Source organism: Melanostigma gelatinosum (genome assembly GCF_949748355.1).
Source record: "Melanostigma gelatinosum genome assembly, chromosome: 15".
NCBI classification, from domain to species: Eukaryota; Metazoa; Chordata; class Actinopteri; order Perciformes; family Zoarcidae; genus Melanostigma; species Melanostigma gelatinosum.
Window position 1 is genome coordinate 24,930,366 of NC_136648.1, and position 18,301 is coordinate 24,948,666.

At 45.7% G+C, this 18,301-nt stretch overlaps 1 protein-coding gene across 1 annotated transcript in view; it reads left to right on the forward strand.

Moving 5' to 3' along the window:
* rnf31 (ring finger protein 31) overlaps positions 1–17,309 on the forward strand; it is an 89,380-nt gene extending 72,071 nt beyond the window's left edge. Inside the window, exons 20-24 of the mRNA XM_079284962.1 lie at positions 184–294; positions 1,208–1,256; positions 2,230–2,326; positions 15,802–15,967; positions 17,218–17,309. Coding sequence (XP_079141088.1) covers positions 184–294; positions 1,208–1,256; positions 2,230–2,326; positions 15,802–15,967; positions 17,218–17,268 — 474 coding nt within the window. The 3' untranslated portion in view covers positions 17,269–17,309. The remainder of the gene's footprint in view (positions 1–183; positions 295–1,207; positions 1,257–2,229; positions 2,327–15,801; positions 15,968–17,217) is intronic.
* The last annotated feature ends 992 nt before the right edge of the window (positions 17,310–18,301 follow it).

Sequence of the window (18,301 nt, forward strand, 5' to 3'; positions counted from 1 at the left end):
CTGCATGAGGCAGGGTCGTGAATATAGGGTCGTAAAATATCAAAATATGTTATTATTAAAAGAAGTGAACTTTTCAAACACATTTGTTGTAAATGCAAGTTGAGGTTACCATAGAGATTATCGATCCGACTTCCCTGAACAAGTGACAGGTGTCTCCACCTCCCTCTCCTGTTGTCCTACCAGACGTGTGCAGTGGACGAGTGCAGTGTATCTGGACTACATGCCCATCATCCCAGAGACTGCCTCTTCTACCTGAGAGACTGGGAACCTTCCAGACTGCAGGCTTTACTGCAGGTACACACACACACACACACACACACACAGAGAACTCCGCTGCAGGCAGAGTGACATAGTGTCCGAACAGCAAATGTTACTTTACTTGATGTAAACAAACCACGTCAGCTGTGAGCTGCACATCAGCCGAGTGATGTCACCGTTAACAGAAGGCTGACTTGTGCTTGTTCTCTTCTGTTTTTGTACTTTTTTAAACAGGAAAACGCACGATTTGTATTGTTTACTAGAACTGACGTACAATATTGCCACCAGCAAGTAGGAAACTTTCAGGCGATCTCCCTCCAGCCAGCTGCCACCTTATTTCGGGGTTGGTATTGATATGAGAAGTTATCGGATACAGAACTCCTCTTTCCATCTTCCCCTCAGCTGTTCCTCGTCCATTGCCGGCTTTAACAGTGAGCGACAGGAATGAATAGAAACAGTGCGTTCAGCTCAACACGGTGCTCTGTGCAGTGCTGCTTCGCTCACTTTAATTCAAGTTTAAATGAAAAATCAACCCTCATGTGAAAACATGATTTCTGCCTTCACCCCCAGTATTTAGAAAATACTTTACAGTGTTACACAATTCAGCCATTGTTGCTTCAGAAAACCTTTAAAAGCTGCAAAACACGACATTTAGAAAATGCATTGACTAGTTAGAGAAGAACAAAAAACATGAAAAACAATATTTGACAAAACAATATTTCAGGTTCCGTTTCTTTTCTGTAGTGTTGTCTGTTTTGTTTTATTGTGCTTATTGGATAGGTCACTCTGTGTGTTTTCTGTTTAGTTGTCATATTTTACAGAATGTGTTTGTTTTTGGTTTGAGTGTCGTAAGATTTTATATGTTGTTTTGTGAAATGTTGTATTTTTGATGTGTTTGCACCGTAGTGAACTGTGTGAGTGACCTCTGCTCTCCCTTTCTGTGACTCAGAACAATGGAGTAGCCTTCAACACTGAAGCCCCACCGGGAACACAGACAGGTAGGCCAGAGGCTGGTACTGCGACAGAGCCACGCCTTCTTATGAAGGTCCTCCGTTAACCAGGCTGACTCACCGACCGCACAACGTGCCGCCTACTGCAGTCAAGAGCAGCAGTTGGTTCAGATACATCGCTTTGTGAATGTAAATCTTCAGCATATATCTCATCATGTACAGGCAAAGTATATTTATATTGAACATCCAAACTGCACACCTCCGGGTCCCCACCAGCACACCTGCCAAGTGTGAAGTAGATCCCATGAGCGCTTCCCCAGACATGAGAAGGACACGCACACAGTCCTGCTTCAGAGCTCCATGGATGGTACACATTTGGGACAGACATTCATTCATTCATTCATAGACATTAACATATTTAAAATGCCCAAATATAGAATTAAATAAAGAGAAATGCAATACATGTTGTAATATGTATTTCCTTTTATGCACGCATTTACTTTGTCATAATTCAAATGAAAAGAACTGTCATCAATCACAGCTTGGGGGCAGACCAGAGATGTAAATATCTATCTGTAGTTTATCTGTGCTGACATAAAGTGATGGCAGCCATGACAGCCACTCCTTCTATAGCAGGTGCAGCCTGATCCATGTCTGATCCATGTCTGATCCATGTCCCCACTCAGGGGACGAGCGTCATCATCAGGTCAACATTTTAAGTCTAATACTTCCGTTTATGACCAAACACCTGAGAGGGACATCCCCATCAGCCTCATCTGTACTTTGTGTTTAGCTTTGTAGCTTTGTTAGCATTCTAACATGCTAAACATCTCACCCATTCATCGTCATTCTTAATGAAGTGTAAATGGATAATGAATCGTAACCGAGGCCATATATACATGTCTCTTTTAATAATGATGAGGAACATAACATCCTTTCAGGGCCTTTGCTCTGTGTTCTTCTGTTCTTCCTGCCTCCATGTACTCCTCTGCTCTTTGTCCCTCTCATGGTTTCTTTTCAGGTCTGTGTGGAGTGGTGGAGCAGAAGGATGAGGGAGGCCAGCAGCCAGATTCAGCTTGCGGAGCTCAGACCCAACCTGGACACGCTGGTCTCTGCGAGTAAGATGACTTCATACAGTATTATCTCCAAACAAGGCGCAGCATGTTCTATGTGCTGCAGCACAGTATGTATGTTCGGCCACGGCCCGCCGCCTCTGGTCTCTCTGTAAACTCTGATAATGTGCTCCACTTACTTACTTGTGTGATTTGGCACAAACATGTTTTCTGTCATATGACATCCAGCAGCTCTGCTCTGTCAGCGTAGCAGCTGATCGCTGTTCGTTCCTCAGTTCAACAAAGCCCATCTGTGTCCATGATTAACACATACACGTACAGTAGCTCTCTCACAGAGATGAGTTGTTCCTAAATATCTACACCCAGGTGTAACTGTTGTGTTGCTACATGAGCGCTAACTTGCTAATGTAGCCCTCTTAGTATCTGCAGGTATAATAATATAATAATATAATATGCAGGTATACTCAAATGATTTGTTGGACCAGGTCCTAGGTTCATAAGGAGGTTTATAGCCAATAATAGACACACAAAGAATGGTTTGATTTAAAAGATTATATTGAACCTTGTGAAGATAAAAATAAAATTGACATCTTATACAACATTTACACTCTTCCCAATCAGATAACTCAGCACATCTCCATTGAAACGTGTCAAAGTGTCTCTGAGATGCAATGTTCCTTCAGTTTGTTCCTTTCATGTTCAAGCTCCTTCCTTGTTTCCTTATTCAGTCAGTTCAACGATTCAACAGTCAGTTTCAGTTCCAAAGTCAAAAGAATAAGTCAAGTAGTAAGATGTGTTGCTTTCTTAATCCTACCACACTGGTGCACTCAGGTGATGAGAAACGAAGAAAGGCTTGTTTCCTCCTCAGCAACAAAGAACATGTTGATCCTGGAGGGAAGGAGATGATCACCATCTTCCCCGTCAGGAATTCCATATCCAGTCTCAAAGACAAAGTCTCACTCATATCTCAGCCGTTTAGAATGAAGAAGAAAGATTGAGTATGCCTGACTGGACTTGGGCGATATAATGAGATTATTGTTTCAAATTCAATTTATTTAGTATAGCCCAGAATCACAAATGTGCCTCAGAGGGCGTTACAATCTGTACACATTCCACATCTTGTTGTAAACAAAAAGGAGCGTGTTTGAGTTCTCAGCAAATTAGAAAACTAAATGATTGACATCAATAGAATTATTAATGTCAGTAAGATTATCAGCAATTATTAACAATAACGGGGCACCGCCGAGAGAACAGGGACCAATAACCAAACGATAAACTTCGTCTCATCACTCGTGTTCACTCACTATGTCAACAGTCTGAGTACTGTTACACATTCAGAGTGAACGTGAAGGTTTGAGTTTAAGAGCACAGACCACAGATCAGCTGTTATCACAATACATGCACAAAGTAACCACAGACAGCTGCTCCTTAAATATAACAGAGTTTATTACGTTCTAATAACAATGATCAAAATCAAACAGTATTTAAAACTAACAACTACAATATATTCATGAGCACGCTATCTAAACTCAACAAACAATATGTGGTCAGAGAGAGTGTGTGTGTGTGTGTGTGTGTGTGTGTGTGTGTGTGTGTGTGTGTGTGTGTGTGTGTGTGTGTGTGTGTGTGTGTGTGTGTGAGTGCGTGTGTGTGTGAGTGCGAGTGGGTGTGTGTGTGTGTGTGTGTGTGTGAGTGATTGTGTGTGTGTGTGAGTGTGTGTGTGTGAGTGGGTGTGTGTGTGTGTGTGTGTGTGATTGTGTGTGTGTGTGTGTGTGTGTGTGTGTGTGTGTGTGATTGTGTGTGTGTGTGAGTGGGTGTGAGAGTGTGTGTGTGTGTGTGTGTGTGTGAGAGTGTGTGTGTGATTGTGTGTGTGTGTGTGTGTGTGTGTGTGAGTGGGTGTGAGTGTGTGATTGTGTGGGTGTGTGTGTGTGTGTGTGTGTGATTGTGTGATTGTGTGTGTGTGTGGGTGTGTGAGTGTGATTGTGTGTGTGTGAGTGTGAGTGGGTGTGTGTGTGTGTGGGGGGTGGTTGTGTGTGTGTGTGGGGGGTGGTTGTGTGTGTGTGTGGGGGGGGGTGTGTGTGAGTGGGGGTGTGTGTGGGGGTGTGTGTGTGTGGGGGGGGGGGGGGGGTGTGTGAGTGTGTGTGTGTGTGTGGTAAATGGACTGTACTTGCATAGTGCTTTTATAGTCTTTCCATTCAAAGCGCTTTCACACTACTTCACCCATTCACACACTGATGGCAGGGGCCGCCTGCCTATCAGACTAACTTATTCACCTACAGCAGGGATTCCCAAAGTGGGGTGCGCGCACCCCTGGGGGTGCGCGAGCTGCCTCTAGGGGGTGCGCGAGAGGAAAAGTGTAATGGCGGTCTGATGGTGTAATAATATTAAATATTAAAAAAAATGTAATTTTAATTTAAAAACTGTCAGGTGGGACATCTGAAGCTATCAGTCGTAAAAGAGGAGAGGGACAGAGAGAGAGAGAGGAATCGGAGGCGAGGGGAACGGAGAGGTGCGTTGGGAGAGACCGGGAGAAGAAATCGAGTCAGAGGAAGATGAGACTGAGGAGACGGAAAAGGAGGAAGGGATAGCACAGACAAATCGGGAGCACATCGGCCCATCGCGGAGTCAAGGTGAAAAAAGAGGAAACGAGAGTGAGCATCAGACTGGGAAAAAAAGAGGAAATATGATGAAAAGTATGTGTGTCTGGGCTTCACTTGGATTGGCAACGCAGATTCCCCAAAGCCACAGTGCGTGGTGTGCAGCGAGGTTCTGGCTAACAGTCTGAAGCTCTTATTTACGTCGCCACCTGAACACCAAGCATGCCAGTGCAAGTCAAAAGCCCCTTACATTGTTTATATCGAAATTGGAGGAGTTACAAAACAGCCAAAAACAACTGGAGTCTCATTCATGTGTTGGTCTATAAATGACGCACTACGGGCTTCATATCTGGTTACAGAATAGCGAGAAAGGGGCTACCGCACACAATCACTGAAGACGTGAGCTTGCCAGCTGCCAGAGAGATGGTGTAATTTATGATTGGGGAGAAAGAAGCAAAAAAGTTGTGCATGATCCCGGTGTCCAACAACACTGTGTCGCCGCATCGATGCTTTGTCCGAAGACATCCTGGCTACATTAGTCGGTCATTGATTGTAAATTAAATGTGATAATCTGCCTCTGAGCCTGTGCGTGTGTGCTCACATCCGTATTGCTCTTTAAAAGTGACGCCTTGTGTCACTGAAAGTGATTGAAACTTTGTTGCAGTGTTTCAGGGCGTTTTCACACCTTCAGTTTGTTTGCTTTGTTGCAGTTGCTCCTTTGTTCGGTTTGTGTTCACACTGCAACATTTAACAGCGGATTAAATCTTGTAAACAAATGCCACGCGCGAGCAAACTGTTCTCTCATTGGTCCGATTCTTATGTGGCTATGAAGGCTTAAAAGGCTCTGTTGCTTCTTTTTTTTTTTTTTTTATTAAGGGGGGGGGGGGGGGGGTGCGCGAACCCAGTCGGGATGTAGAAGGGGGTGCGCGGCCTAAAAAGTTTGGGAACCGCTGACCTACAGGATCCAAAAACAGTCTATTGTCGTCCAGAATTTCAGACTGTGACCTGGGATGTTCTTTTAAAAGCAACAAAGTTGATGTGCCTCCTTGCAGAATTGAATCACGTGGAATGGCCGAGAGTTGGGGGTGAATCAGAGTTACAGAGCTGCAGCACAGGAAGTCCTGTGGGGTCTGTCGCTCTCGTCCAATGAGATCGCAGCTCTGGTGTTTTATTGCTATTCAGATCTAAGTGTGATTTTTCGTTTACCGAGGGAGACTGTTATCTTAACTGCAATCAGGCTGCTGACTGCTCTGCAGAATGAGCAGCCCGAGTCTCTTTGTTCCAGCCAACGCTCCGCCCCGGTACAGACAAAGACTCCCCCAAAAGCCTTCAACAGGGAGAACAAAGGGAAGAGCTAGAGAGGAGGGTCCTCTATCAGGATGGACAGAAGTGTGATACATGTCATGTGTACAGAATGAACGGAGTCACAACACATTCAATGCTTATTACAGAAATAATTCACATATTGTTCAACATGACGTTGGTTGGCCTCTCTCTTGCTTTCTCTATGCATGGCCTCACTGTTGTAACAGTAAGAGCATGCTAGCATACGTCCGGCTCAGTACCTTATCACCCATGTAGCCCGAAAGATGTCCGCTCTCTGGTTCGCTCTCGTTAGACAAGAAAGCTAATGCGACCATTTGCCGCTTCTTTGGTTCTAAACAAAACGACAAAAGAGAGCGAAAGAATGTGAAGAAGTGATTTGTAAGCTGTGCCATAAACAAGTAAAAATGGAAACACCGCAAATCTCCTGCTCCTTTCATAACAACCCAACATCCAACAGAACAGGACAATCTGCCAGTAAAGCCGGACCCAACCTCCTCCCACGACCATCTATCAGCCTCAGTCATCAGCTCTGGGAGGGAATGGAACGTAAAGGTGACAGTCAGCAGTGGCGAGACTGTACAAGGGCAGATACTAGGTACTTGGGAAGATACAAGTTTCCACCCGTACAGTTGAACGGGCCAGTTTCAGCCACTTTGTGTACAATTGCCCTGAACCCTCGGACCAAAAGCAGTTGTTTTGCTCCCGTCACATTCTACTCTCTGACCTTGGTTTTCACTGCAATATATAAGTTCTTCACCTCTATGGAAACAGAACAATCATGGCTAGAAGAAGAGAGAACTCAAAAATATCTTTCGTGCAGTATTACACATTTACCATGCCATGAAAGTGTTACCAATGATGGAAAAAACATGGAGGCTCCACATGCGATTTACATTGAAATATTTCCATTTTTACAACCTCTACTTGCATACAGCCTCTCCTGTACTCTCCTCTCTGCTCTGTGTTCAGCAGCCTGCAGTTTAGCTAACGTAACTGTTGCTCAATATATTATTAATAATTAATTCAAAAGTAGTGTATTTTGCACTTTTATTTTAAAATTAAAAGTACAAAAGGTCAATAACATTTGCATCAGGTTGTTGTTAGCAGCAGTATTCCCTTTACACAGCAGCAGTTATAACACAGTTATAATGATTCTGATCATAGATATTCAGCCGGTGTTCACAACTTTATCTTCATGTGTGTAAGAGATGATATTTAAATATACACCTTGAAAACTGCAAACCTATCTACGTCATGTTTTTATGTTTGTTAAATTCTCAGTAGTGATACTAAATGCAGGGTTTGTACGGTCATTGAAAACCTGGAAAAGTCATGGAATTTTAAAATGGTTATTTCCAGGCCTGGAAAAGTCATGGAAAAATGTTTTTATCCCAAAAGTTTTGGAAAGTCATGGAAATTTGTTATATTCATATTTTCATGTCGTTCATTTGCGCTGAGTTGCCAGTCGGCATTTCTCAGATTGGAGTGAGACGAGGAGAAAAGGTGATGTGGTGATCTTCGCAATAGAACATCTTTGATTTGTCGAGTATTGGCCAATCAGCGTTCAGATGTGTACAGCGTCTTCATTTCCCTCCGTTAAAGTTTAACTTACGTTATGTTCTGTTACCGTTCAGACTTGCTGGGTTAAGTTAACGTCCGCTGCATGCGGAACTTTGTCGACTGTTGGCGTTCGTCATTATCGCGATTTAGAAGGAAAAAACGTAACGTGATGAAACATGCAGCCCCCCCGTGTTCCGGTTCAGTTCACGCGGTCACTCGTTAACGTTAAACCAGACTACCGCCGCATCTGGTTACAGGTTGTTTGTTTGAACTCAAAGTAGAATGAGGATGATTTCTGGTCAGAATAACTTTCATGACCACGAAACATGAGGCCCAGATACTGATGAGATGATGAGGTCAAAGAGCTCCAGGGAGAGGAGGCTGGTTGTGTAGCGCAGCTTGACGCAGGGCTGAGATGTGAGTGGAGCTGGGCCTGGATAACGGTGGAGCTGGGCCTGGATAAAGGTGGAGCTGGGCCTGGATAACGGTGGAGCTGGGCCTGGATAACGGTGGAGCTGGGCCTGGATAACGGTGGAGCTGGGCCTGGATAACGGTGGAGCTGGGCCTGGATAACGGTGGAGCTGGGCCTGGATAACGGTGGAGCTGGGCCTGGATAACGGAGGAGCTGGGCCTGGATAACGGTGGAGCTGGGCCTGGATAACGGTGGAGCTGGGCCTGGATAAAGGTGGAGCTGGGCCTGGATAACGGTGGAGCTGGGCCTGGATAAAGGTGGAGCTGGGCCTGGATAACGGTGGAGCTGGGCCTGGATAAAGGTGGAGCTGGGCCTGGATAAAGGTGGAGCTGGGCCTGGATAAAGGTGGAGCTGGGCCTGGATAACGGTGGAGCTGGGCCTGGATAAAGGTGGAGCTGGGCCTGGATAACGGTGGAGCTGGGCCTGGATAAAGGTGGAGCTGGGCCTGGATAAAGGTGGAGCTGGGCCTGGATAACGGTGGAGCTGGGCCTGGATAAAGGTGGAGCTGGGCCTGGATAACGGTGGAGCTGGGCCTGGATAAAGGTGGAGCTGGGCCTGGATAAAGGTGGAGCTGGGCCTGGATAAAGGTGGAGCTGGGCCTGGATAAAGGTGGAGCTGGGCCTGGATAACGGTGGAGCTGGGCCTGGATAAAGGTGGAGCTGGGCCTGGATAACGGTGGAGCTGGGCCTGGATAAAGGTGGAGCTGGGCCTGGATAACGGTGGAGCTGGGCCTGGATAAAGGTGGGGGCCGAAACAGATGTGAGTACAGCTTCCCGCTGTCACAGTGTTTTAAATACATTGATAAGGCAGGGTATGATAAATGCAGCCTCTGCTCCAAGGAGATAAACTACAGCAACAAGGGCTCACGTGTCCTCTCATCACACTGTTCACTGTTCACTGTGATGACCACAGCCAGTGTACTAACAGTCCCAACAGTCCCACGTTGCTCTCAAGAACCCTGAAGTAATGAGAGGGTTAAGGTGCCTGTACCTTCATTTCAGTGGGTTGCTAATGCAGAGGTGTGTATAGATCACAGCTATTATTTTACTCTTGATATACTACCGTAGCCAGAGTAGATTATCATTTTCATTTAAATAATTGAACTGGATTGAATGCATATTAATTGCAAATAGAAGATAGGCCACAATTCTAACAGCTGTACAGTAACAGTGGAAGTTAATATGAAGCCGTACAGTAACAGGGTTCAATGAAACGTGCACTACAAAAGGGAAAGCAATATGTGCACTAGCTGGATGCTGCTACCTACTAAAGCTCTTATTGATGTGTCAGTGTCAGCCAGAGTGTATTTATAAATGTTTATTCTTTTAATCAAACTATTGTCTCTCATTCGTTTGTGTCATTTAAGGTATACTGTATGCTTTGGAATGCTCATTGTTAGTTTAAATACTACATTTTCTCACTTTTTCATGTATACACCGAGATTTCACAAAATGTTTGGTCATGGAAATTTGGTGAAAAGTCATGGAAAAGTCATGGAAATCCATTGGTCAAAATGTGTATGAACCCTGTAAATTATGCTTATTATACTTATTACAAACAAATCACTTTTAAAAACTCAAAAAAAAGGAATCATTTATTTTTTGCTTTTTTGGTATTGTGGTCAGACATATATGCAACGCTGATCACCGTAATATGTGTGGTATTTGTGATAAATGTACGTTGGGCCATAGAGGGTGATAAGAAGCTGTACATGGAGGGACTTAGGACCCAGGGGAATGTAGGTGAAGCATGGAACCTGTAGTCTGTACGTGGCAGTGACCTGCATGAGGAAGTTATGCTAATGGGGTGGTCTCGTGTGACGTCACAGTTTAGCTGTCGGCCATGTTGGAGTACACACAAAGCCACTGGCATGCACGGCTGAGTCGCATAACCTATCGGTGGTGAACTTTTGTGCTGTCTTTGGTTGTGGCAGCAGAGCTGATAGAGACAATAAATCATTCTTTCGTTTGCCAGCGGTCATTACACATCAAGGAAATGACACGAAGGAGCTATCCAAGCGACGTCGCGAGAAATGGCTGTCACGCATCTCTCGAGATATAAAGGAATGGAATTTGGCGTACACTAGAGTATGTGCGGATCACTTTATAAGTGGTCAGTGATTTTATTTACTAATTCGTTTGTGAACAGTATTTAATAAAGGAAATATAAATTAAACTTGGACATGAGAAGGTTACCGAAGCTTCATCGGCCCGTGACAGCAGTCGGTACCAGAGACGTGTCGAGCGTGTACGACAGGCGAAACACAGAGATGCAGCCTCAGCATTGCTTGATATGAGTTTAACGTCAGATCATATATATATATGTATATATATATATATATATATGTGTGGGGGGGGATGAAGTTAGGAGTTAGTTGAAAGTGAATTCCTACACACACGCACACAATGACGTGCACGTACAATGTAAACAAACACACGTGTCTGTTTGCGCTGAGTAAACATTGAATATTGCTAAATATCTGACCAGATCTGGATATATTTACTCTTCCAATGACGAGATGAGAATTGTCGACGACCGTTGCTTTGACGTCTCGGACCCATCCACTGACAAACTGATTATAAGCGTCGAGCCCTTTGTAGCACTCCAACTCGTCTTTTGTGTGAGGACTGGGGGTGTTCACGAGATACGCGTAGATGTTGGCGTAGTTTACCGATGGAAGATAAGTAGGATCGGCACTGAAACCATCTGCACTCATCGTATAGGGATCCAAGTTACCAATAACCTTCAATTTGGCCAGGTAGCGAACCTTTGATGCACTATCCAGTGATTCAAAGTATTGTATTTTCGCCGCACTTCCTTGTTTACGCGCCGCCATGTAGGATCTGTATGTACTCCAACATGGCCGACAGACCTCGTAACTAAGGAGATCGTGACGTAGGTGAGACCACTCCATAAAGAGTTGCAGTTAGGAGCAGTTTGTTCTCTCGTGCTTATATGTTTATTAAAAAACACGACAATTGTTGAGAATAAATCTCATGTTGAGGAGAAAACTCAGGTGAACAGACTTAGGTCGAGGCGTTTAGCTCAATTCAAGCAATAAGGTTTATTTGTGACAGAAGTATTATGTCCAGCAGTTAAACGTGCACGGACCTAAAAAGTTCACTCTGTAGGAGTGAATGAAAAGCTAAAAGGCGCTTAGACAGAGTGCGCATGCGTTCATATATTAGGTCCTCCTTTTGGAGCCTATTGGTCAAAGCAATAGTAGGAGGCGGATTTGTTTCTAGCATTCAAATGGCCTGATGGAGCACTGAGCATCTCCGCCCACACTGGCTCACGTCCGGGATCCGCCTTCTCTGGAACGTCAGTGTGTGAGATGTTGATTCAGCCGCATATTGTTATGTTCGGCCAACTAGATAAGCTAGGCGCTAGATATGCAAGGGCGCCTCTTTCTATCTCTAAGATGGAGCAGGCAGTTGAGACTGGTTCTCTGTAAGACTATGTGACATTTAACTGGGGCAAAAGCTATCCTTCAGAGTTCTAGTAATTTCCACTTTGTTCAGGCGAGTGCGAGAGTGCCCCACCTGGTGTTTTTGACCTTCTTGTACTAGAACTCACATATCCGCGTATAAGCTGTGTTTAACATTGAATGAATGTATATTTTTATTTACAAATCCCCCTTTTCACACCTGCTAGGTGTGAACTTCTATGTTTTGGAAGTACTCATTCAATGGCTGTAACTCTATGTTTAGGTCCCTATCATCTGAATCGTCTGGATCGGAAACTGGTGGGGTGCTATGTCTAGTTCGGGTGTGTGTCTGATTCGGGGATGGAGAGGGAAGAGGGGCAGTTGAATGAGATGGGTGCTGGTGTGTCTGATACTTGGTTTCTAATCCCCAGATCAGTAAGGCAACTAGTATGCCCATTCCCACCCCCATTATAGTTTTCTTCCCACATCCCACCCTTTCCCAGGTGAAGCGCTGCCGACCTCGGTCGGCGGGGTTTGCATAAGGGTCCCCTAGACAGCGTCTAAGTTCCTGATGCATTTTCCAAATTAGTGCGAATTTCTCCTAGTGTTCTGGTTGGTACCGGTGCTGGGACACAATGTGTCAGGTGGTGCCAAGGGGCGCCTGATTTGCCCTTGACCTGGACCGAGTGTGAAGTAACCTCCTTCACCTCGTACGGCCCAGTCCACCTGGGGTCAGTCCACTTGCGCTTGTGAACCTTGACCCTGACCCAATCACCTACTTGTATCTGCTTTCCAGCTGCCGCTGCTTCAGGTACTGCTCGAGTCCTCTCGATCTGCTTGGAGAGAGCTTCAACAAGGGAAGTTAGGGCACTCATATAGTCAGACATTTCAATCTGCTGTACATCCAGAGGTGGCATATGACCTCCATCTCTGGGTGGACCTGGCATCGGCCGGCCAGTCATGATCTCGTGTGGGGAGAGATGTGTTTCTCCCCCTTTTCCGGACCTCATGGCCATAAGGGCCAGGGGCAGGGCCTCAACCCATGTTAATTTGGAGCCCGCGCAAACTTTGGCAATTTTGGCCTTAAGGGTCTGATTCGCTCGTTCCACCAGGCCCTGAGATTGCGGGTGATAGACTGACCCGAATCGGTGTGTGATTCCCAGAAATTGCTCTACCTGTGCGAGCATGGTGTTGCTAAAGTGTGATCCGTTATCAGAGCGGATGCATCTCGGCACTCCGTAACGGGGAATCAGTTCTGTCTGCAGCCACCTTACAACTGTCTGCGCGTCTTCTCTCTTGGTGGGAATTGCTTCCACCCATCTTGAAAATCTGTCTACCATTACCAAGATGTACCTCTTTCCCTGCACTCTGTTCTCTAGTCCCATATCTGTATAATCTATGCTGATGTCTTGGAAACAGGCAGAGGGCACGGGATAAGATCCCATCGGTGTCTTGAATGGTTTTCTTGGGTTGTGATTTCCACAAATTTGACATTCATCGCAGAAGAGGAAAGATATCGCTTCCATGTGCGGATGCCACCATAGTTGTTTCAAATTGTCCAATGTCCGTTTCTTTCCCTCGTGTGTAGGTCCGTGGGCCCCTGGTAGGAGTGCTGCACACAGTTCTGCTGAGGCAACCACTCTGCCGTCGTGGGCTCTCCACAGACCTTCTTTGTCTTTTGAGGCTCCTTTTCGTGTCCATTCGGACCATTCATAAGGTCCTGCTTTCTTTTGATGTTCTTTGATGTGCTCGATTGTGAGCTCAGGTGGGCCGGAAATGGTTTTGAAGAATGATACATCAGTACCTGTCTCTCACCCCCCTTTTTCTGGAAGAGTACAGCATTGAGTAGGCTGTCTCTTTCGGAAACATCAAGGTGGAACGGTAGGGAGTAGTCTGGGGACATGAGTGCGGCGGCATGTGCAAGTGCTTGCTTCAAGTGGGAGAAAGCTGCTTCAGCCTCTTTTGTCCATGTGAGGGTGGCAGTAAGATTTCTGGTGCCCACTTCCTTCAACATCTCTCTGAGAATGGTGGTGTTGTTGGTGTAGTCTGGGATATGGGCTCGTGAGTAGCCTGTTAAACCCTAGATTTCGCGGCGGCCTCAGCCGCGTCGTGTTCTTTGAGTTGTTTCTTGAGTAGGGCCTTCTGCAAGGTCTTAATTTCTGTTTCACTTCCAGCCTCAGTTTGAATGTGCTTGGAGAGGTAATGTCGGAGCTGGGCGTTCCACATGTCTTGTGTCATTTCCTCTAGGCCAACCACTGCGTCCATGCTCTGGCGAGGTCCATCAGGTAGGCCTCGTTTTACCATTGTGCGCCACAGTGCCACTGTGGTAATGCTTGCATCATGTGGTTCTCTGAAGGCCTCGCGCCACACCTGTTCTGCTCTGGCCAGATACAGGGGTGGGGGCTCTGCCGGGGCCCAGATGAATGCTGCCACTGCGCCTTGGTTCACTGGAGTGGGGAACTTAGTTCTGAGCTCCTGCCACAACGCTGTACGATATCGATCAAAGGGGTCGGCATCTGGTGCCACACCGGCGCCTGCCATGTATAGTAGGGTAGTACACTGGGTTGGGTCCAGACAGCGGAAGAGAAGTGCTCTCAGGTCGCCTACCGCCAGCTGACGGCCAGCTGTCAAAGCTTCCGTGAGCTGAATCCACGGATCGGCTCCTGCATGGAGGGATGGAAGCTGTTGTACTATGCTGGTCAGGTCTGCAAACCCAAAAGGCACAAATTGAACACGCTGTGGTTGCGCGAGGGTGGGGGCTGCTCTCAGGGGATATTCACTGACAGTCTCCTCTGTTTTTTCTTTGGGGGGCGGGCCATGGGACCGAAGGTAATGGTGGGGGGGAGGAGCGATAGTCCCTGCCCGAAGGGGGATGACTTTTCCGTGTAGAGTGCCCTCCACCTCATATGTTGACCGCTCCACCGGTGCTCCTTGGTTGCTGGACTCTCTGCCGCCGCCCATAATTGAGGTTAGAGTCTGTACTAGTTCTTCTGCCTCTGTTCGCACGACAGAGAGCTGCTCCAATGTAGTTGGTCCGCTTGAGTCTCTTCGTGATGGCTGTCTTTCAGCTCCAGGATTATGGTACAGGTTGTTTGTCACATAGGTATCTTCTGAGTGCATGGGGCGAGGTGATGTGTCAGCGAGTTTGTCGCGAAGTCGCTGAATGTACTCCTGATTGAAATCTCGCTGCCCCTTGTCGTCTCCTTCCTCCTCGTTGTACCACTGGCCTCTCGCTGCTCCTTGAAGATCCTCTTTGTGTTCCCCACTGGTGACTCCTGTCACAACTCTTTCCAACATCTCCATCCTCTTCATCATGTCTTTCATTGCTCGCTCTGTTGGGGTGGAGCTCGTCTCGATGGACCTCGATGGTCCCGACAGACCTCGTAACTAAGGAGATCGTGACGTAGGTGAGACCACTCCATAAAGAGTTGCAGTTAGGAGCAGTTTGTTCTCTCGTGCTTATATGTTTATTAAAAAACACGACAATATGTGTTTTGATATTGTCCCGTTTGATCCTGTAACGAGACGATCGCGCGCATGACACAAACAGCTGTTCACCGCTCGCTGCCCGGTTCTTGTGTTAAAAATGTCCGCTTCATAATAAATGAATAAAAACTGCGTTAACGCGCAATAATATAATTGTCCGCGTTAATTAATTAATGCGTTAACACGATAATAACGCGTTAACTTGCCCAGCACTAATTATTACCTATGTGCGTCTCTTCAGCACCTTTTCATAGGACTATCATTTTTTGTCATTTTGCAATATCATCAGTAAGGGATTCAATAGCAAAACAATTAATATCTTTTGGTTTCATTTATTTTACAGCCAGTATTCTGACGCGTTTCAGCACAAAGAATTTAACGGTTGACACATATTTCGCGACGCCTGATCAGCATTCAGTGTAATAACAATGTTAACTGGCAATATTTCAAATGACAATTTACAAAACAACACAATATACCTCTAATTCCCAATTCTCAATAAATATTGTTGGTAAGGTTAGCAAACAAAGGATGGCCAAAACTACAAAAATTGTTGTGAAAAGAATACAAGGAATGACTAAATCTCATGCTGACTCAGCGTTATCATCAGGGAGCTGTGTGTGACGCTAACACGGTGTTGCACTGTGTCCAGGAAGCATTACCGGGAGTACCTGGTCAGCCTGATCAACAGCCACTCCATCGACCCCGCCCCCCTCTACAGCGCCAACGAGCTGCTGCTGGCCTGCAGGAGGTACAAGGTGGACGACAGCCGCAGGGACGGAGAGGACGGCTTCACCTATTTCAGTCGGCTGCTCCAGGTGCGTGTCTGTTTGCGCACACATGTTTGTTCAATGAATTTGACTTTGGTGGCTTTTTTTGTTTTGGGCCAGTTGGTGATCCCTGACTTTTGGTGAGGTTGATATTTTGAGTCAAATGTCTGGACGATGACTGTTGGATGGGTCGTCATGGCATTTAGTCAGACATTCATGTTACTCTCAGAATAAATTGTAATCACTTTGGTGATCCTTGATCATGATATGAAAGCAGAACCTGTCGGCAACGGGACAGTATCGGGTTTGAGCGGGCTTTGGTTGCAGGCAGGTGAACAAAAGGAGAGCAAAGCAATCTCAGAACCCGACAGGTATTGTCTGACGACGATTTCGCTTTTCATCAGCTTCAAAATAAACAGCTAACTGAGTGTAAACTGGCAACTTGTGAGACAATCCAGTCACATCCAGGGACTGTATATAAGAAGTGGACGTAGTCATCGTGAGGTCACCCGTTGGTTCGTGGACTTTATGGAGCTTCGAGTTCTGCGATTTCGCCGTTGTCATCCAAAATTACGTCCGTCATGTTGTTTTTTTCGCAACCAATAAACGGAAGTGACCATATTTGGAATGCAGAGAAGTGACTTACAGGCGCCATATACAGCTCTGCTAGTGGCAGCAACCTGTCAATCACCGTGTAGCCCCGCCCTAAAGCATCCCCTGCTTTATGGTCTGTTTGACTCTAAATGGACCATAATGTACTAAATGAACATCATGCTGTATTGAAGAAGACTTGAAACTAGAGATTGAGACCATAAACTCATGTTTACAATGTTTACTGAGGTAATAAATCAAGAGAGAAGTAGAGTCATTTTCTCATAGACTTCTATACAACCAGAGGAGTCGCCCCCTGGTGGACACTAGAGACAATGCAGGTTTTGAGACACTTCTGCATCGGCTTCACTCGGCAGAACCGGAGATGCTGGCTGGTTATAACTCTATTCTCACGTTTCATGTTGCCAATTGGAGTACAAAAACAATGCATGACCAGACAGCATTCACTGGATTACTTTGGCACTGACAAAGACTTCAAAACGTGAATATTCTCAGGCATTTTCTGCACTCGATCATGATGATCGCCTGTTTTCGTAATATCTTGTTCCTACATGGTCATATATTGTTTTGACTAGATGAAACTACCATTTCATATCATATCAATATCATAGATTGAACATGCTGTTCAATCTATGATATTTAGTTGTGATACAGTGACACTGACATCCCTTCGTGTCCCTTTGCAGAAGCTGATGGATGAAGTACCGCTCGGTGACAAGGTGCCCCGCAAGAAATAATGAATCACTTCCTGTTTCCCGACGTTGACCTTTCAATTGAGCGACAAGACACTGAAGCGGCAACAGTTTCCTTTAAGATCTGGAACTGTAAATGTTAACTTGTTTCCAATGATCTCTGAAGCTCCGAGTGCTTTTGATGAGTTTCATGCACACATTTGGTTTTCGCTGAGATGTTTAACATAAATCCATCTGGTCGTCTACTGGCTCAGTTAACTCCAGTTTCCTGTTCCAGTTTAAGATTAAAATAAGCAGCTAAAGGTAGAGATGAAAAATATTTAGCAATGTTGCAATTTTAGTTTACTGTGAGCTAAAGAAGAAATAGTTTACAATCAGTATCCAACAAGAACTGTTATCTTCAGTGGTGTTTTACATTACAGTCATTTAGCAGACGCTTTTATCCAAAGCGACTTCAGAGTCGATCACATTTCTACACCGTAGGCACAGCTCTATATCTATCAAAGATGCTCTGCAACAAAGTGGTCACGTTCACTTCTCCCATTGGAGTTGATAGACTCAGGCCGTCTCCTATGAAGCGTCTCTGGTCACGGTTAGGCACCAGGAGTGAGATTGGTTCGGGTTAGTGTGGGTCATGCCCTCGCACGCCTGCATCCTGTAGACATGGACAGCGATATGACCAGTCAGGCTGTTGACACATCTTCATCTGATCCTCTGAACTGAATCCTAACTGGAGCGTTTGGCCATGCAGCATGAGGTTACCGTGGCGATCTCCTGAAGCAGCTCTGTGGTACCAGAGAACCTGTGTTGAGCCCAAAGACAGCTCACCGACCCACTGATCTCACTCCATGATGCAGGCTCCAGGGCTCCAATCACAGGCCTGTGTTCACTGCATGTTTTTATTTTTTTATTGTGTGTAAAATGAAATGTATTCATTTGTTGTGCATGTTTAAACTTGACATGTGAGTGTTGTATCGTAATCGGTTTGAAAATGTTCACAGCATCTACGGATGATTTTGTCTTTGCATGAACTGTAATTGTGTAAGGCAGAGCTGCTGAATGCTACTCGTGTGATTGG